This window comes from Lagenorhynchus albirostris, chromosome 2, assembly GCF_949774975.1.
Source record: "Lagenorhynchus albirostris chromosome 2, mLagAlb1.1, whole genome shotgun sequence".
Lineage (NCBI taxonomy): Eukaryota > Metazoa > Chordata > Mammalia > Artiodactyla > Delphinidae > Lagenorhynchus > Lagenorhynchus albirostris.
In genome coordinates this window covers 152,021,521-152,043,820 of record NC_083096.1, presented here as the reverse complement: position 1 = coordinate 152,043,820, position 22,300 = coordinate 152,021,521, and the positions used below count along the sequence as shown (strand labels likewise).

At 35.6% G+C, this 22,300-nt stretch overlaps 1 protein-coding gene across 7 annotated transcripts in view; it reads right to left on the bottom strand.

The window, feature by feature from the left end:
- FOXJ3 (forkhead box J3) overlaps nt 1-22,300 on the bottom strand; it is a 130,850-nt gene that overhangs the window by 42,737 nt on the left and 65,813 nt on the right. For all 7 annotated transcript variants that reach the window (XM_060140358.1, XM_060140363.1, XM_060140356.1 and 4 more), the window contains one exon: nt 13,160-13,243. In XM_060140358.1, coding sequence (XP_059996341.1) covers nt 13,160-13,243 — 84 coding nt within the window. The remainder of the gene's footprint in view (nt 1-13,159; nt 13,244-22,300) is intronic.

Here is a 22,300-nt window from a genome sequence, read left to right as displayed (position 1 = left end):
AAAAAAAATTAATTACATGGGACTGAGTGAACTGATGAGGATGATTATAATTTTTGTGACTTTGTTTGAAAAAAAAAATCCCACAAGGACTCAGAGGCAAAAAAATATACAAATCAATTTTCACTGCAAAGTAAAGGAGCTGTTACAGTGGAGGATTACTGGACTGAATGTCAATATTATGACATAGTATGAGTGTGTTTCGTGTTTGGTAATTGCAATCATTGTTGCTTTTGTTGTGGTCATCCATTTACAATGCTTGGTGTCAGTTTATTTATCTCTTGTAAAAATAAAATACAGTGTAAGAGAAAAACCAAAAAAACAAGAGAATAAAGGACATTCTCTTTACATGCACTGATATGCTCAATAGTATGGTATATATTTTTATTTGTAGATACACTGATTTGATGTTATTAATAGACAAGTAGCCTGATTAGGAAAGTTAATTTAACTTGCAATCTACAGATCCCAAAATGTATTTGAATAACTGTTATTACTGCAGCCAAAACCCAAATTCTGGACAAAGAAAAGTATCAATGAATCTAATCTAGGTGGCATCACTCAGCTTATGAAAGATCATTTCTGGAGTTTCCTCATACCTCATGTCAAAATCCTACTCATTCAGTTTCTACTTCCAGAACGGTAGTGTGACACCTACCTTCTGCTGATAACTACCAATTTGGGGTGGGGGAAGCGGTAAGGGACATGGGATGACAACTAGCTGAGGAGTCTGATGGATAAATAAAACAGGCAGATTGTGGACAGAAGGCAAAATTTGGGAGAGACCTGCTTGAATTTCCTGTTTTGCTGTAGCTTTTTCCCAAGGTCAGGCAGTAGATGCAGAGTATGAGCAGCTAAAATTGTCTTTCTGTCAGTAGGAACTAGGGAAAAGAGCCCAGGTAAACACAACCAGCTACTAAAGAGAGAAAGGAATCCCACAGGGGATAAAGTCAAAAGAGATCCCCTAAAACTGTATACGAAACACTGCAAAAGTCTCAGGCTGACCCCTGAACCATGCATATGCAGATTAGAATAAGGCAGAAGCTTAAAGAATCAAATTGAAATTGGAACCACTGCCCACAGACAGTGAGAGAGAACTTACAGTTTGAGTCTAACATGGTTAACTGCCAGCTAAAATAAAAATACCAATATTTTACAGAAGATTATAACAGAACCCAGAGTCTCTATAACATTCATAATGTCCAGGATACAATCCAAAATTACCTGATATATAAGTAATAGAAAAATGAAACCCATTCTCAAGAGAAAAGATAATCTACAGAAGCCCACCACAAGAAGACTAAGATGTTGGAACTACGAGAAAAGGATTTTAAAGTAGCTATTATAATTATGTTCAGTGATAAAAAGGAGAAAAAATCTGAATGAAAATAACATAATAATAGAAATATCAGTGGAGAAATACAAAAAAATATAAAAAGAACAAAATTTACCAATGAAAAATATAATATCTGAATTTTAAAAGTCAATGGATAGACTTAATATCAGAATGGAGATTAAAGAGGAAAGAATCAGTGAACTCAAAGGCAGATCAACAGAAATAATCCAATCTAAAAAGCAAAAAGACTGATTCTTTTTAAAAAAGAGAGAAAAAAAGAAAAAGCCTCAGAAAGCTATGGAATAATCTCAAAAGGCCTAGCATGTATATATGAGTTCCAGAAGGACAGAAAAGAGAGAAAACAGCAGGAAAAAATATGGAAGAAATGATGACTGAACACTTCAGAAATTTACTGAAAGACAAATTTACAGATCCAAGAAGCTCAGTAAACCTCCATCAGGATAAATTAAAAGAAAAATCACACTTGGATATATCATAACTGAACTGTTGAAAAATAAAGGTAGAAAGCAGGCAGAGAATAATGGCATATCACATAAAGAAAAAACATTGATTGGAAAATGTCTGAATTTCTCATAAAAATAATGGAGGTCATTAGACAGTGAATATCGTTGAAATACTGAAAGGAAAAAAAATACCTAGGCTGTATATCTAACAAAAATATTATTTAGGAAGGCACATTTTCAGAAAAGGAAAACTAAGAGAATTTGTTGCCAGGAGATCTACAACATAAGAAAGTTCATTAGGCTAAAGGGAAATTATAGCAGAGGGAAACTTGGACCTTGAGGAATGAAAGCACCAGAAATGGTAAATATCTATGTAAATTTAAAACACCGTTTTCTCTTAGGTTTTAAAAATCACGTTATCTTTATTTAAGGCAAAACTTATAACACTGTCTTCTAAGATTATCAGTATACACAGATGTAATATTATGGGGAATGGTGAGGAAAGGGACAAAGGAGACATATATGATTGGAAGATCTCTACATTTTATATGTACAATATTAACTCTGAATAGACTGCAGAAGGTTAGGAATATATACTGAAATCCCAATATATAAATATAAAAAGAGGTATACCTAAAAAGCCAGTAGATAAGAATACAAAAATATATCCAAACAATCTAAAAGGCAAGAAAAGTGGAAAAAAGGAACTAAAAATACAGAGTGTTACCAGAAAAACTGGGTTCGCCTCTTGGTGGGTGTAGAGCTAAAAGACACAACCAAGGCAAAGAGTGGGAGAAGGAACGATTTATTACTTGCAGCAAGTAAGGGGATCTTTCCCAAAGCAGTGTCTCTGCCAACAGCAAAAGTGAAGCAAGTTTTAAGCTAAGGGTACATGCATATTCATGAAGGGGATGGGGGTGGGGCCAGAGAGTCCAACCTTTTCTTGACTGAAGTCACTTGACTGAAGGGTCAGAAAAGGTCAACATCATCCTCCCTTAGGTTCCAGTTGATCTGGTACTTGAGCGCCTGCCAGAGGGGTTTAAATTCTGCAAAAACAGCCCAAGAAAGCACTCGGGCTAGCCTTTGAAACAGAACTGGAAATGTTACAACTGATTTATTATCTTTGCTATTGTCACTTCTCATGACTGGTAACAGTTTGTTCTTTTGTTCTCTTAAAGATAATTATTACTGAGACCTGTTCAAGAGCAAGCATTATGGCCAGGCTTAGATCACAAAATGGCTTAGGCAAAAAATGCTTTTTCTTATGTCAAGAAAGCCATGTCTGGTTCTCTTTCTCTGGGAACCCCCTACCTGCTTATGAGATATCAAACAGAAAACAGTATCATTAATTACATTAATAACAATATCGATAATTATGTTAGGTAGCTAGTCAGACAGGAGGGGGTCCCGCCCCACCCTGGATGGTTCATCTTTCCCTGCCCCACCTGGACACTGGTGATTGGAGCACACCCAGAGTCCTCCCTCTGTGGTCAAGGACCACCACTAGGTTTCCAGCCATATCAGGACCAAGCAAGATGAAACCACCAGCACAGGTTGGCGCAGGCACACCAAGACCTAAAAGGTGACTCAAGGTAACATAGGGTTCATTATGCTTTATAGGTAATAAATTAGCATTACCGTTTTTGCATCCCCGCCCCGCTACCGTGGGTTTCACTTGGGTGCTTATGAGTAAGCACCTGCGCACTAAGAGAAAAGTGATATAACCTAAAGCTGTCAGTCAAATGATGCAAGACACGGAGGAAACACCACTCTAAAAAACCCAACCCTACCCCATCATGAGGCTGCTTCTCATTTCCAGACAGCCCGCTTTCATCCTTTCTCAGGAGTGTACTTTCGCTCTACTTAACAACACTCTTGCTACTTAAAACTGTTCTATGCCTTCTCGACTAAATTCTTTCCCTCAAGAAGGGCAAGAACTGAGGAAATCACCCATTTTGCCGGTGACAACTGCATTAATGTTGATGGTCTAAACACTCCAATAAAAAGGCAGAGATTGTCAAAAAGATGTTAAAAAAGCAAGACTAAGCTAAATGCAGCCTACGAGAGTCACAACTTCAAATGAGACTAATAACAGAGCTTCAAGATATATGAAGCAAAAACTAACAATTAAAAATCAGTAAAGAAAAAGAACACGAATAAATTAGTAAATGCCTTGATCTAATTGATATTAGAGAACACTATATTGAACAACTGTAGAACACATACTCTTTTCAAGTGCACACAGACATTCACCAAGATACAGCACATGCTGAGTCCCAGCACAAGTCCCAATAAATATGTACAGACTGAAATGAAAAAAAAATTATATTATAAAACAGTAAGATACCTAGGAAAACCCAATATTTGGAATATTTGGAAAAAGTAATTCATGGGTCAGAGAAGACTCAAAAGAGAATTTTTTTAATATTTTGAATTAAATGATAATGAAAATGCAACATACCAAAATTTGTGAGATGCAGTTAAAGCAGTGCTTAGAGGTAAACCTACAGCTTTGAATTCTTATATTACAAAAGAGGAAAGGTCTCAAATCAATTATTTAAGCTGGAAACTGAAGAAGCTAGAAATATTAATAAGAAAAACTGGTAACTAGAAAGAAGTAAATGATAAAGATAAAAGTAGAAATAAAACAGAAAACCAACAACAAAAAAATTTTTAAAGACAAAACCTAGTTCTTTGAAAAGACAAACAAAATCAACAAACCTTTAGCTATACCAAATGAAGAAAAAAAGAGAAAACAAATCATCAATATCAAAAAATGAAAGAGGATTTATTACTACAGATTCTATAAATATTAGAAGAGAATATTATGATCCACTTTACACCAATAAATTCAACAACTTAGATGAAAGGGACAAATTTCTTAAGCACACAATTTACCAAAACTGGAATAAAAAGAGAAAATTTGAACAGTCCCATAACAAATAAATATCAAAAACCTTCCCACATAAAAACAACTTCAGGTCCAGATGGTTTCACTGATGAATTTTCTCAAACATTCAAGGACGATATACCAAACTACAGAAACTTTTTCAGAAAAGAGAAGGAAAATGGCCCAACCAGTATTATGAGACCAGTACAACCCTAACATCAAAACCTGACAGATACTACTGCAGATGAAAAATATCACCAGCCATATCAGTAAACAAAGGATGTTGAGGCCATCAAGCCATCAGCCACCCTCAAATGTGCACCTTGAGGTGAATCTGGAGAAAAACAGGACACTAGCCCGAGATAGTTAAGGTGCACAACAAAGGAATGATTTCAGTGAGCCCAGACTCAAAGGAATGATTTCAATGAGCCCAGACTCTTGCATCTTCCCATATACAGAAAAGCACTAAATTCATTAACTTGAGATGTCAAGTTTTCTTTAATTAACAGTAATCTTTTGATGTCCCAACTACCTGGTTTTTGTTGCAAAAACTATATATCCTGGCTCCTCCCTTACCTCCTCAGAGCAGTCCCTCTAAGCTATCTGAGAAGCTGCCTCCAGGGCTTAAGCCCTTATCAAGTCCACCAAATAAAATATAATTCTCAACTTCAACGTTGTGCATTTTTTTTCAGCTGACATTACAAAGAAAGAAAATTATAAATCCATGTCCTTCATGAACACAGATGCAAAAACACTTAAGATATTAAGAAAATGAATCCAGCAATACATTAAAGGGATAATATAGCATGACTCAGTAAGGGTTTATCCAAGGAATACAAGGTCTAACATTCCAAATGCAATCAATGTTATTCAACATGCAAACAGAATAAAGAAAAGCCATATAACCACTTCGATGGTACAGAAACAGCAGTTAACGAATTCTACACCCATTCATGATAAAAACTCTCACCAAACTGGGCTTACTAGAGAACTTCCTCAACGTGATAAATGGCATCTACAAAAGCCCTACAGCTTATGTCACACTTAGTGGTGAAAGACTGAACAGTTTCTTCCTAAGAATGGAAATAAGGCTGGAGGCCCACTTTCACCACTTCTAGTCAACACTGTACTAGATTTTGGTCACTGCAATAAGGTTCTAGGAAGGGACAGGGGAGGAGAAAGGAAAGGCACAGGAAAAGTGTCTATTTGCAGATGACATAATTGTTTATACAGAAAATCCCAAGGCAACTTTAAAAAATACTAGAACTAACAAGATTGTAGTATACAAGGTTAATATATAAAAATTAAATACATTTTTATTACTAGTAGCAAGCAACTGGATTTTAAAATATATAGCATCCAAATCCAAAATATTCAGGATTAAATCTAACTGGAAACATCCAAGTCCTCTACACTGAAAACTAAAAAACATTCCTGAGAGAAATTAAAGACATAATTAATAGAAAGATACAACACTTCCATGGCTTGAAATAATATTGTTAAGATGTCAATTCTCCCCAGATCAGGTTGCCTGGGGATAAGAATGGAGGGAGGCACATGTTACAAAGGGGCATGAGGAAACTTTTGGGTATGACAGAAATGTTCAGTGTTAACTACTAATAACTTCACATGTCAAAAATCCTCAAACTGTAAACTTTAAACATTCAATTAATTGTACATAAACTATCTCTCAATGGTACTGTAAAAAACAGAGAACTAAATCTCTGATCAAAATAACCCCTTATGAAACACTTTCTGGTCTACAACTCTAACTGTGTAGCATTTCTCCTGCTTTAAAAAGAAATTCTATTTCTACATATCTCCTGGAGGCAACATGTAGTGCCTCCCACCTAATGTACACTCAGTATGCTTGCCCAATTGAAATAAATGTTTTTTTTCATTCTAAGAATAAGTATGAAGACTGCATTCCTTCCTCTGCTCACTTATACCTTTAACTGAACCCTCCCTCATTCAGACTCAGCCTCAGAGAAGGAAGGCACACAGTGGGGGATCACTTAAACAACAAAACCATTCTATGTAACAGTGTGGGATCTTAGTTCCCTGACCAGCAATGAACTGTGCCCCCCTGCAGTGGAAGCGCTGAGTCTTAACCACTGGACCCAGGGAAGTCCCCCATCATTTGCTATTTCCCATGCCAAAAACTTACACTTCTGTATCAAATTCTAAGTCTCACTCCTCTTCCTATAGGCCTTTCCAGGGCAGCATTATCTATTGATATTTTGAGTCACTTTAGTTACCACTGTTTGATCTAACATGTTGATTAATTACTTAGTAATGTGCTCTGTCATTTTTATGACACTTAATTATATATATATGAAGATTAAATGTGGGGGAGTCTCTTAAAATCAAGGACCATTAACCAAAACCAGACAAAGACACTACAAAAAGAGAAAATTACAGGCCAATATCTCTGATGAATATAGATGCAAAAATACTCAACAAAATATTAGCAAACCGAATTCAACAACATATAAAAACACACACATAAAAGCATTTGACAAAATTCAAATCCACTCATGATAAAATCTCTCTTCAAAGATGGTATAGAGGGAAAATATCTCAGCATAAAAAGGTCATGCATGACAAACTCAAAGCCAACGTCGTACTCAATAGTGAAAAGCTGAAAGCCTTTCCTCTAAAATCAGGAACAAGAAAAGAATGCCTACTCTTGCCACTTCTATTACACACAGTACTGAAGTCCTAGCCACAGCAAGCACACAAGAAAAAGCAAACCAAAAAACCAAGGCACCCAAACTGGAAGGGAATAAGTAGAACTGTCACTACTTGCAGATAACATCATACGATACATAGAAAATCCTAAAGTCTCCAGCAAAAAAACTATTAGAATAAATGAATTCAGTTGTAAGATACAAGATTAATATACGGAAATCTATTGCTCTTCTATATACTAACAATGAACTCTCAGAAAGAGAATGCAAGAAAACAACCCCATTTAAAATTGCATCAAAAAGAATAAAACACCTAGGAATACACTTAACCAAGGAAGTGAAATACCTATACTCTGAAAACTGTAAAACATTGATGAAGGTTTGAAGATGATACAAAGAAATGGAAAGATATGCTGTGTTCCTGGATTGGAAGAACTAATATTGGTAAAATGGTCACACTACAAAGCAACCTACAGACTTAATGCAATTCTTATCAAATACCCATGACATTTTTCTTAGAAGTAGAACAACTAATCCTAAAATTTATATGGAACCACAAAAGATCTTGAATTGCCGAAGCAATCTTGAGAAAAAAGAACAAAGCTCAAGAATTACACTCTCTGGCTTCAAACTATACTACAAAGCTAGAGTAATCAGAACAGCATGGTACTGAGACAAAAACAGACACATAGATCAATGGAGCAGAACAGAGAGCCCAGAAATAAATCCATACACTTATGGTCAATTAATCTATAACAAAGGAGACAAGAATATACAATAAAGAAAAGAGTCTCTTCAATAAATGATGCTGGGAAAATGGACAGCTACATGTAAAAAGTATGAAATTAGAACATTTCCTCACATCATATGCAAAAATAAACTCAAAATGGATTAAAGACCTAAATATAAAATCAAAAACCATAAAACTCCTAGAAAAGACCACAGGCAAAACATTCTTTGAGATAAATCATAGCAATATTATTTTGGATCTGTCTCCTAAGGCCAAAAATTAAAAAAAAAAACAGGATCCATCAACAAAACGAAAAGACCACCTACTATATGGGAGAAAAAAGTTGTAAATGATATGACCAATAAGGGGTTAATACCCAAAATATATAAACAAGCTCATACAACTCAACATCAAAAAAACAAACAACCCAGTTAAAAAATGGGCAGAAGACCTGAATAGACACTTTTCCAAAGATGTACAGATGGCCAACAAGCACATGAAAAAATGCTCAACATCACTAATCAGAGAAATACAAATCAAAACCACAATGAGATATCACTGCACATCTGTCAAAATAACTATCATCAGAAAGTCTACAAATAAATGTTGGCAACGATGTGGGAAAAAAAGGAACCCTAGAATGCTGCTGGTGAGATTGTAAATTGGTGCAGTCACTATAGAAAACAGTACGGAGTTCCTCAGAAAACTAAAACAGAGAACTACCATATGATCCAGCGATTCCACTCCTGGGTATATATCTGAAGAAAACAAAAACACTAATTTGAAAAGATATACGCACCCCAATATTCATAGCAGCATTATTTACAATAGTCAAGATATGGAAGCAAACTAATTGTCCCTCAATAGATGAATGGATAAAGAAGTGGGAGATATATATATAAAATACTCCATTTTACATATATACATATATATATGCATACAGGTATTATGTATAATGGAATATTACTCAGCCATAAAAAAGAATGAGGGGGCTTCCCTGGTGGCGCAGTGGTTGAGAGTCCGCCTGCCGATGCAAGGGACACGGGTTTGTGCCCCGGTCAGGGAAGATCCCACATGCCACAGAGTGGCTGGGCCCGTGAACCATGGCCGCTGAGCCTGCGCGTCCGGAGCCTGTGCTCCGCAACGGGAGAGGCCACAACAGTGAGAGGCCTGCGTACCGCAAAAAAAAAAAAAAAAAGAATGAGGGACTTCTGTGGTGGTGCAGTGGTTAAGAATCCGCCTGCCAATGCAGGGGACACGGGTTCGAGCCCTGGTCCGGGAAGATCGCACATGCTGCGGAGCAACTAAGCCCATGCGCCACAACTACTGAGCCTGTGCTCTAGAGCCCGCAAGCCACAACTACTGAGCCCGCATGCCAAACTACTGAAGCCCGTGTGCCTAGAGCCAGTGCTCCACAACAAAGAGAAGCCACTGCAATGAGAAGCCTGCACACTGCAACTAAGAGTAGCCCCCGCTCGCTGCAACTAGACAAAGCCCACGCACAGCAACGAAGACCCAACGCAGCCAAAATAAATAAATTTTAAAAATAAATAAATTTATAAAAAATAATAATGATGATGAAATTCTGCCATTTGCAACAATGTGAATGAACCCATAGGGTATTATGCTTAGTGAAAAAGGTCAAATATTCTATGTCATCACTTACATGTTGAATCTAAAGAATAAAATGAATGTATACAACAAAACAGAAATAGACTCACAGATACAGAGAAAAAGCTAGTGGTTACCAGTGAGGGGAGGGAAGTGGGGAGGGGCAAGATAGGGGTATGGGATTAAGAGATAGAAACTACTATGTATAAAGTAAATAAGCAACGAGGATATATTGTACAGCACAGGGGAATATAGCCATTACTTTGTAATAACTTTAAATGGAGTATAATCTATGAAAATACTAAATCATTATGTCATACACCTGAAACTAATATAATAGTGCATATCAAGAAACTAATATAATAGTACATATCAACTATACTTCAATTTTAAAAAAATTTAAATAACATTGAAGAAAAAAATTAGTATTCAAATCCAAAAATAAATAAAGGCCCATTATCTCACAATAAGATATGCATATATAAAAAGAAATCTAATTCAGTCTTGTGATCTTCAGCATAGCAAATACTAGTGGCAGTATAACGCAGTTGTAAACAGCATAGACTCTGAAGGCAGACTACCTGAGTTCATAATCCTGGCCTTGGTACTTATTGTCCTTTGTACCCTTGGATAACAACATCCGTGCCTATCGGTTTCATCATTTGAAGTTACTATAAAAATTACATGAGTTAATATACATAAAATTCTTTAAGAAAAAATCTAGCACATAAACTCAATTATCATTATTATTATTATGCTGTTATCTTAGTTCAGGTTGCTGTAACAGAATACCATAAACTGGGTGGCTTATTAACAACAGAAATTTGTTTTTCACAGCTCTGGAGGCTGGAAGTCCAAGATCATGGTGCCAGCACGGTCAGGTTCTGGTAAGAGCCTTCTTGCAGGTATCTTCATTGCTATTCTCACATGCTAGAAAACAGCTAGCCAGCTCTCTGGCTATTCTTATAAGGGCACTGATCCCATTTCTGAGAGCTTCATATTCCTGATCCAATTACCTACCAAAGGCCTCACCTCCAAATACCATCACACTGGGATGAGGGTTTCAACATAAGAATTTGGGGGAAACACAAACATTCAGTCCACAGCAGCTCTTAAGATTTTTATCTTTTCCTTTAAAATAGCTGAGAATACTGAAGCTCAAAAAATCTAACAACGTGCCAGAAGTCACAGAAGAAGTAAATTGTAAAGCCAGAAGAAAAACACAGGACTCCTAGTCAAGGAGCCCACTCATCTTCACCATGCTAAACTTTATCAATAATTCTTTTTAGGTCTTCAGGTCTACTTTATGATAAATAAAGAAAACATGGTAACAGGATGAAAGAAATTAGAAAAAGGAAAATGAAAGGCACTTACATTATTCAAGGATTAAGAAAAAGAAAGGATTACCACAAGGCCAAGAGAGAACAAGGGTTTGTGTTCATGTAAATGGAGGGAACAGGAAGGCAGTCCAGACAACTGCATTAAGAATACTAGACTGGAGATAACAATCAGGCTTTAATTTTCATTTAAGACATAAAGATACTGTTACTTGCATTTTTAAAAATTGCTTCTCTTTACATGAAAAGCTCTTCTCTCTTCAAAAATGTGTGAAATACTTTGATGTTTCACATATAACTCTGATATTTACACATGGACAAAGAAGTAACATTTCAAAAATTTAATAAGGAAATTTTAGGGACGTCAACATATTTACCATCTGCATTTTAAAATCCTTTGAAGTTTCAAGTTACGGGTCATGTTTCGTTTTTGACAAAACTTTAAATGTTTAAAAATCGTACTCACTATTTGACCATCTTAGGCATTTCCTTAGATAACCCAATGGTTACTTAAATACAAACTCTGTCCTAATAAAAATACTACCCCCCCCAAAGCCTCTAAAAAAAATAGACATATCAGTTTATCAGGACACAAAATTATGTTTTTTAAGAAGAGTATCTTTCAGAGTGTTTGTTAAACAATATCTGTCTCCCTGTTTAGACATACTCTGATTACAGCTGTTCTCTTTCTATAGGTTTCTCTCCTACAGTAGCAACCAACACATAGCTCAGGCCAAAATAAATATCAATATACTAACTGAAAGGCTCTGGTACTGGATATATTATGGAACTACACTACAAAGGCAAATTGTTGAAGATTTTACATGCTTTAAACTTAAAAGATAAAAAGATAAACAGCAGGAAATAAATACAGAAAATATATGTCCAAAATGTACATTCAAGAACATACATAAAACATAATTCTGTAATCAGAATTCTATATTTCTATATAGACTTCCATTATAAAACTGACAATATGGTCTTCAGGAAAAAAAGGGGGCTCTCAGAAATAAAGAAGTATTGCTCTAAGAACTCTGAAACAAAGCAACAGAAAAAAAGTCAGGCTTAATATCCAAAAGGAATGCCCAGTTGTCAACCCAACTAAGAATTCAATTTTCCAAAAATAATTCAAGTTCCAGGAACTTCAGAAGAAGAGAGCAAATGGTAGAGAAGACCACAATTCCTCAGCCCTTCAAGATATACATCCTTGCTAATGCTCTGAGTTAAACAATGTGGATTCTCCTCTTCCTTTTAAAATCTGGCAATAGATGCTAAACATTTTATACTCCACTTTCTCACACAATTAAAGTCCATGTGCTCAATATGTTTTAAAAAGCAAAAGATGGAAGGCAATAAGTGAGATTCATTCCCTCTCAAATTTTTACATACGTATCTCAGCCTTAAAACTCTATTACCAGAAGACTATGCCACCAATACTAAACTTTATCTTTTTAAATTTTGGTTTGTATAAAACCAAAAAGTGTTCTGACCTAAGAGTTCACTTCTAATTCTGCAGAGCTTAGTAACTGGAGTACTGAATTCCCTCTGCTGGCACCATAAATCTGCCTGACTAAATCCCGTTGCTGCTATACCTCATGGCTCACCCAATCCCAACTTAAACTCAGCTTGAGGTCCTTAGAGACTCTGTGTACAAAATAATTATTACATGGTTGGAAGCAGGAAAAAACATTTTGAGGATAATCAGGAAAATTCAATATAATCAGAACGATTATCTTCAGTGAAAGGGAACGGTTTTGTTATATAAAACCAATCCTCAGTGGTGTAGACACAGAGTAAAGAGTACCAATTAAAACTCAAGAGACCTGGATTCTCCCTCAGTTAAACAACAGCTGTGCCCTAATTACAAAACAAACAAACAAACAAAACCCCTTTTACTTAATTCCTAAACTGCCCACCTCACTCAAGAGTTGTTGAGATCAAATAATAAGTCTGAAAGTGCTTTGAAAAAATAGAAAATGCTATCCAAATAAAATATTACCTTCATTACAGTTATACTTACTGTATTACTGGAAATGAACTTTTAAGATCTATATTTCTGACATAATAACCCCATCAAACTAAATATGTGATAAAGAGCTTTTACCCGTTCTACAGATCGTGCTCTCTTCTTTGGCCGAGTAGGCAGCGCATCTTCCTTCGGATTGGTGTCTATTGCCCAATAGGACCCCTAAAGGTAAAGAAATAAATTATATTAACAGTATTTTACAGGAACTCTGTAACATTAAAATGGACTTTCACAATCCTCTGCTTCAAAAGCAAACATTCTGCAGTTACAACAATGGAAAAGTAGCATGAGAAGAAATACTAGTTTTGAATGGAGAAAAGTAAAGTTTATACAAGAAAAAAAAGTCCATTTATAACTATGTTATTAAAGAGAGGAAAAAATCACAATCTGAAGAAGCCAAGTCCAAGAAAGCTGCCACAGCCAAATTAAAAACGGAAATGATCAACCGAACACATTTAAAACATATATATATTAATTCTTAATTGAACATATAAGATAATTACAACAGCATATGACATTCAAGTCTAACAGAATTTTGTTTTATATGTAGTTTCTGCACCCTGGGACCTCACAAAACTAAACAGGTAAGTGAAACAATTTATAAAAACAACTTTCTTGACCACGTTTTAAAACAATAAGTGCAATGGTCTGCACATAAATCTTTTATTGCTTATTCTATCACAGTTAATTTTAACTATCTTCTCTTACGTTTTGATACAAATTCTCAGACCACTCTTTCAAAAATACATACTGAGGACCTACTGTGTTCCAGGCACTCAGAAATTGTGACTCCCTTGAAAAATAACTTGAAAAGCATAGATCATATAGTTTGCACATATACAAATGAGACCAAAGCTCAGAAAAATAAAAGTGGTCTGTTCAACCAAGGATTTGAGAGTCAGGACCAGAATCATGTTCTTTGCCTCTATCATTTCATTAATCTTCCTAAGCTACTTTTTCAGGCAATATTTGACAACAAGGGGAAATACAGCTTTCATCTATCAATTTTCACACTTTGTGCCCAACATGAATTATCTCCTTTTATCTCCTTAAATATATCATGTTCTTTCATGCATCTGTGCCTGTCCTACATACTTATCTCCTTGCCTATAATATCCATCTTACCACTGACAAACTCATATTCTACCTCCAAAACTTAGCTCAGATGTTATCTAAAGGAATCCTTCTCTGATCCTCCTACAATACTCAAGAATTCATCTCTCTCTCCCTCTGCAAGATCTCTATACCATTTATACATTTAGATGATTGTCTGCACTTAACATTACAATTTTATTTACAGGTCTGTATCCCTTCTAGGCTACAAGTTCCTTAAGTGTAGAAACTCATTCCTATATCCACAGTGCACGATAGAATCAGACACAGAGCAAGTACTCAATAAACGTGTTAAAATGGCGGGGGTGGGGTGGGGGTGGGGGAAGATGTTGAACAAATTGTGCCAAGAATGTCACAGTACAGGGTATAATGCCAGGCCTCCCCAGGTCCTAATCTAGGCAGTATATGAACTCAGCACTCACTTCACACACAGCCATACTGGGGCATTCTTCCATGTTATCTTTTCTGCATTTCAGCTAATGAGCCTACCGGACCTGATGTAAACTTGCCAAGAACCACGTAAAATGTTAAGCACTAATTATGAGTATGAGTATGGTTATGAGTATGGTTCAGGCTAGCAAGTTGCAAAATAAACAAAGCAGGAAAATGTGCTACACTCAGTTGTTGCTGAAGTTGAAACTGAAGCAGGAAGAAAAATACCCAAACTCACTGGACAACAGTTTAAAAACCACTGTTTATGGAAATGATAAATTTCAGTGTTTAGTTTGCTTTGCATGGTTGTGTATATTTGTATTAATCTGGGAAACCACTCACTGTCCAAACATTTCACTGATTTATTAAACATTTTAATAAAACTACAAAAACAAATATGTATCTGTCCTTCCACACAAAATATAATTGGCTGTAGCTTATCACAAATCAACAAAAGAGAAAAAAATCGTTCATAAGCCTAACCCATCCATTATGTACTTACAAAACCCTGAATGCCCATATATCTGAACAAAACTGTATTTCGAAAAGATACATGCACCCCTATGTTAATAGCAGCACTATTCACAATAGCCAAGACAGAGAAACAACCTAAATGTCCACTGACAGATGAATGGATAAAGAAGATGTGTTATATATATACAATGGAATATTACTCAGCCATAAAAAAGAATGAAATAATGCCATTTGCAGCTACATGGATAGACCTAGAGATTATCAGACTAAGTTAAGTCAGAAAGACAAATACTATATGATATCACTGTTACGTGGAATCTAAAATGTGACACAAATGAACTTAACTACAAAACAGAAACAGACTCATATAGAGAACAGATTTGTGGTTGCCAAGGAGGAAGTAGGGCAGGGGAGGATTGGACTAGGAGTCTGGGACTAGCAGATGCAAACTATTATATATAAAATAGATAAACAACAAGGTCCTATCATATAACACTAGGGAACTATATTCAATATCCTGTAATATACCATAATGGAAAAGAACACATATGTATAACTGAATCACTCTGTTGTACACCAGAAACTAACATAACACTGTAAATCAACTATACTTAAAAAAAAAAAACAAAAAAACCCCTGAAAGCTCAAATGCAAAAGCAATTGAAATGATTCACAAAAGAAATTGTAAAATCTTCCACCTAGTGGCTCTTGCTAACCTATTATCTGAGTTTCACCTGTGAACTCACCTGTTTGGATTAAATGACTTAAAACTTCCCTTCACAAATCACAACTGCAAGGTAACATTTGATACCCATTAGGATATCTATCATCAATAAAACAGAAAATAACAAGTGCTGGCAGGGATGTGGAGAAACTGGAACCTTTGTGCATAGCTAGTGGGAATATAAAGTGGTACAGCTACTGTGGAAAATGGTATGGCAGTTGCTCAAAAACTGAAACATAAAATTACCGTATGATCTATCAATTTCACTTTAAGGTATATACCCAAGAATCAAAAGCAGGGACTTGAATAGATATTTGTACTCTCATGTTCATAGCAAGTTATTCACAATAGCTGAAACGTGAAAGCAACCCAAGTGTCAATCGATGGGTGAACATATAAATAAAATATGGTACACACATACAATGGAATATTATTCACTCTATAAAAGGAAGGAAATTCTGACACATGTATGCTATAACATGAGTAAACCCTGAAGACATGCTGAGTTAAACAAGTCAGTCACAAAAAGGAAAATACTTTGTAATTCTACTTACATGAGGTACCTTAGACAGTCAAAATTATAAAGACAGAAAGTAGAATGGTGGTTGCCAGGAGCTGGGGGGAGGGAGGATGGGGAACTATTGTTTAATGGGTACAGAGTTTCAGTTTGGGAAGATGAACAACTTCTGGAGATGGATGGTGGTGATGGTTGCACAACAGTATTAATGGACTTAATGCCACTGAACTGTACACTTAACAACAATGACTACAACAGGGAGATGAACTCAATGCTTTGTGATGACCTAGAGGATGGGATAGGGAGGGTGGGAGGGAGGCTCAAGAGGGAGGGGATATGGGGATATATGTATACATACAGCTGATTCACTTTGTTGTACAGCAGAAACTGACACAACATTATAAATAAAGCAATTATACTCCAATAAAGATGTGGGGGAAAAAAAGTTAATCAGAAAAAAAATGATTACAATGGTAAATTTTATGTTATATATATTTTACCACACACACAAAAAATCCCTTTCAGCTACCTTTAAAAAGCAGCTACCTTTTCTCTTCCATATTAAACAATATTTCTCGCAGAAACTGAACTGCTTAAATACAGCCAATCAACAAACACACATTCCTTCCCAGAGTAGGGCCTACTCCTCTAGGCTTATGTGGAGCAAGTAAGAAACAAGAGTTTTCTGTTTTCTGGTTTTATTTTTTCAAGTCAACTTTACTTAAGTATATTTTTTAAAAAAATAAAGTGCACCCATTTTAAGCATACAGTTAAAGGCGTTTTGACAAATGTATACATGCACGCAACTAACACCAAAATCAAGATAAAGAACATTTCCATCACCCTAAAAAGCTCCTTTGTGTGACTCAACAAGCAACCCCTCTTCCTTTGCCCCCACATGTCCATCCCATACAACTACTCATCTGCTTCCTATTATTATAGTTTTGCATTTTATAAAATTTCATATAAATAAACTCAAACCGTCACACTATTTTCTACTACTATTAGCAATGTAAGAATCGAGTTGCTCCATGTCTTTGCCAATACTTGGTATTTTAAGCCTTTTCAATTACAGCCATCCTAGTGGATGTATAGTTGTACCTCAGTGATTTTTGTGTGCATTTCCATAATAATGTTAATACGCATCTTTGCAAGTGCTTACTGGCATCCATGTATTATCCTTTGTGAAGCAGTTATTCATAAATTTTGCTGCATGTTTTATTTGGTTTATAAGATTTTTTGTTTTTTGTGTTACAAGGTTTTTTTTATACTTTTTAAATAGCAAGTCCTTTGTCAGAGATAGATACATAGTTAAGTTTCTGTGTAAGTGTGAGGTAAGGATCAATACAAATTTTTCTTTCACCAAGGTATACACTATTTCTTGAAAAGACTATGTCCTTTCCCCATTGAATTACACTGGCATCTCTATCAAAAATCAGATGAATATATATGTGAGTCTACTTCTGAACTCTAGTCTGTTCCATTGATCTACATGTCTACCCTCGTGCTAATACCATTTTGTCTTGATTATTGTAGCTATATAGAAAGTCTTGAAATCAAGCACTGTAAATCCTACAACCTTGGTTTTTTTCAAAATTGTTTTGCCTGGTCTAGGTCCTTCGCATTTCCACATGACTATGAGAAACAGCTTGTCAATTTCTAAAAAAAAAAGAAAAAGAAAAAGAAAGAAAGAAAAGTCTGCTAGGACTTTTAAATTCTATAAATCAATTTGAGGAAGACTGACATCTAACAATATGTCCTCTTTTCCACATGCTATATCTCTCCATTTACTTAGGTCTTGTTTTATTTCTCTCGGTAATGTTTTACAGTTTTCAGTAAACATGTCTGCATATATTTTGTTAAAACATATCGCTAAAGTATTTCATTATTTTGGATGCTATTGTAAATGAAATTGCTTTATTTTCCAACCATTAGTTGGTAGCATAAAAAAATTATACTGACCTTGTATCTTGCGACTTTGCTAAACTCATTTATTACTTCTAGTGGCTATTCCATAGACTCCTTAGGATTTTCGACATATGCAATAAAGTTGTTTGCAAACAAAGAAAATTTTACTTATTCTTTTTCAAACTGGATGTCTTCTATTTTTTTCTTGCCTTATTCCATTGGCTTGGACCTCTAACAGAAGGTTGAATAACAGTGAATGCAAGCATTCTTGTTTGTTCTCAACCTCAGAGGAAAAGCTTTCAGTGTCTCACCATTAAATATGATATAAACTTGGTTTTTTATAGATGCCTTTAATCAAATAAAGGAAATTCCTTTTTATTCCTAGTGTGCTGAATGAGTGTCAAATTTTGTCAAACTTTTCTACACTTGAGATAACATGATTTTTCAGTTTTCTTCTACTCACATGGTGAGTTAAATCAATAGGTTTTTAAATTTTAACCTGCACTGCACTGCTGGGACAAATCCCTCCTGGTCATGATGTATTCTCCTTTTCATATATCAATAAATTTAATTTGCTAATATTGTGTTAAAGATTACTGGGTCTATGTTCAAAGATTATTGGGTCTATGTTCACAAAGATATTGTTCTGTACTTTTCTTATTATTTCTTTGCCATCATAGTGATGGTGACCTCATGAAATAAACTGAAAACTGTTCCTTCATCCACTTTTTTGTGGGGGACGGGGGGGTGGTGGTAAGAGTTTCTGTAAGACTGGCATTGCTTTTTCCTTAAATATTTTAGCTTCTTGTTTCATTGCTTTTTTGTTCATTTTCTGTTTTATTGATTTCCCTTTATTATTTCCTTTTTTCTACTTACTTTGGACTCACCTGGCTCTTATTTTTCTAACTTCTTAAGATACATGCTTAAGTAATTGATTTTGGACCCTTCTTATTTTTCAACTAAAAGCATTTAAATTTTGATATTTTCTGCTCTCATCACTCAGCTCAAAATATTTTCTAATAACCCTTATGATTTCTTCTTTGACCCAGAGGTACTTTAAAACTATATAAATTTCTAAACTTTTGAGATTTTCTAAGCATCTTTTTGTTTTTTATTCCTAATTTAATTCTGCTAGTCAGAAAACATGCATCTGTAAAATTTCATCATTTAGAAGGGATTAATATCAACTTAACAGCTCATACAACTCAACATCAAAAAAAAAAAAACCCTGATAAAAAAATGGGCAGAAGACCTGAATATTTTTCCAAAGACATACAGATGTCCAATAGGCACATGAAAAGATGCTCAACTTCACTAATCATCAGGGAAATGCAAATCAAAACCACAAGATATCACTTCACACCTGTCAGAATGGCTATCATCAGAAAGACCACAAATAACAAATGCTGGAGAGAATGTGGAAAAAAGGAAACTCCTGTACACTGTTGGTGGGATTGTAAATTGGTGCAGCCACTGTGGAAAACAGTATGGAGGTTCCCCAAAAAAGCTAAAAGTAGAACTACCATGTGATCCAGCAATTCCACTCCTGGGTATATATGTATTAAAAAAAATGAAAACATAGGGCTTCCCTGGTGGCACAGTGGTTGAGGGTCCGCCTGCCGATACAGGGGACACGGGTTCGTGCCCTGGTCCAGGAAGATCCAACATGCCGCGGAGCGGCTGGGCCCGTGAGCCATGGCCACTAAGCCTGTGCATCCGGAGCCTGTGCTCCGCAACAGGAGAGGCCACAGCAGTGAGAGGCCTGCGTACCACAAAAAAAAAAAAAAGGAAACATTAATTCAAAAGATACATGCACCCCAATGATCATAGCAGCATTATTTACAATGGTCAAGATATGGAAGTAACCTAAGTGCCCATCAACATAGAAATGGATAAAGAAGAGGTGGCATACATACACAATGGAATACTACTCTGCCATAAAAAAGAATGAAAGTTTGCCATTTGCAACAACATGGATAGACTTGGAGGGTTATTATGCTTAGTGAAATAAAACAGAGAAAGACATAGACTGTATTTTATCACTTATATGTGGAATCTAAGAAAATAAAACAAACTAGTAGATATTAAAAAAAGAAACAAACTCACAGATATAGAAAACAAACTAATGGTTACCAGTGGGGAGAGGGAAGTGGGGACGAGCAAGACAGGGGTAGGGGTTTAAGAAGTTGGAACTACTATGTATAAAATAAATAAGCTACAAGGATATATTATACAGCACAGGGAACATAGCCAATATTTTATAACAACTATAAATGGAGTACCTGAAACTTATATAATATACCACATCAACTACACAATTAAAAGTCTGTGGATTTGTTGATTTCTCTTTTTAGTTCTGTAGTTTTTGTCTGGTGTTTTTGAAGCTCTACTTTTGGGCGCATACATTTATAATTCTTAGATGTTCCTGATCAATTGATCTTTTCTTCTGCTGTATGCAATATTCTGTTAAGGCCATTCAGTGAACTATTCATTTAGTTATTGCATTTTTCAGCTCTACAATTCATTCATTCATTATTAGAATATGTTTTATTTTAATTCTTTCAACATATTTATAATGGCTGTTTTGAAATTTGTGTCTGCTAAATCCACTATCTGGGCCACCTGTTCCACCTGATTCAGGAGCTAACTCCAACTCTTATCTAAGCCATACTGACATCAATCTCTTTCACTTCCTTCACTTCAAGGCAAGCTCCCCATAAAGGTTTCTCTAAGTAATATACAATGCTGAATTCCAACAAAAGTACTACAGGCATACCTCAGAGATACCACAGGTTCGGCTGCAGACCACTGCAATAAAATGAATATCACAATAAAGCAAGTCATGAATTTTTTAGTTTCCCAGTTCATATAAAAGTTATGTTTACACTATAGTCTATTAAGTGTGCAATATCATTATGTCTAAAAAAAACAATGTATGTACCTTAATTTAAAAATACTTCATTGCTAAAAAATACTAACCATCATCTGAGCCATCAACTAGTTATAATCTTTTTGCTGGTGGAGGGTCCTGCCCCAATGTTGATGGCTGCTGACTAATCAGGGTAGTAGTTGCTGGTAGCTGTGGCAATTTAATAAAATAAGACAATAATGAAGTTTGCCCCATCAATTGATTCTTCCTTTCATGAACAATTTCTCTGTAGCATGCAATGCTGTTTGATAGGATTTTACCCACAGAATTTCTTTCAATAGTGGAATCAATCCTCTCAAACCCTGCTGCTGTTTTCTCAACTAAGTTTATGTAATATTCTAAATCCTTTGCTGTTGTTTCAACAATCTTCACCTTCACCAGGAGTAGATTCCATCTCAAGAAACCATTTTCTTTGCTCATCCCTAAGAAGCTACTCCTCAACCATTAAAGTTTTGTCAAGAGTTTGCAGCAGTTCAGTCCCATCTTCAGGCTCCACTTTTAATTCTAGTTCTCTTGATGCTCCCACTCCACATCTGCAGTTACCTCCTCCACTGAAGTCTAGAACCCCTCAAAGCCATCCATGAGGGTTGGAATCAACTTCTTCCAAACTCCTGTTAATGTTGATGTTTGACCTCTTCCAGTGAATTCATGAGTGTTCCTAAAAGCATATGGAATGCTGAATCCTTTCCAGAACACTTTTAATTTCCTTTGCCCAGATCCATCAGAGGAATCACTATGGCAGCTATAGCTTTATGAAATATATTTCTTAAATAGTAAGGTTTAAAAGTCAAAATTGTTTGTTGATCCATGGGCTGCACAATGATGTTGTGTTATTAGCAGGCATGAAAACAACATTAATCTCATTGTACATCTCCACCAGAGCTCTTGGGTGACCAGGTACAATTTCAATGAGCAGTAATAGTTTGAAAGGAATCCTTTTTTCTGAGCAGTAAGTCTCAACAGTAGGCTTAACATATTCAGTAAACCATGTTGTTAGCAGATGTACCTTGGTGGTCAGAATGGTAAATGAGCACTGGCTTCAACTTAAATCCACCAGTTACATTAGCTCCTAACAAGAGAGTCAGCCTGTCCTTTGAAGCTTTGCAGCCAGGCAGTACTTCT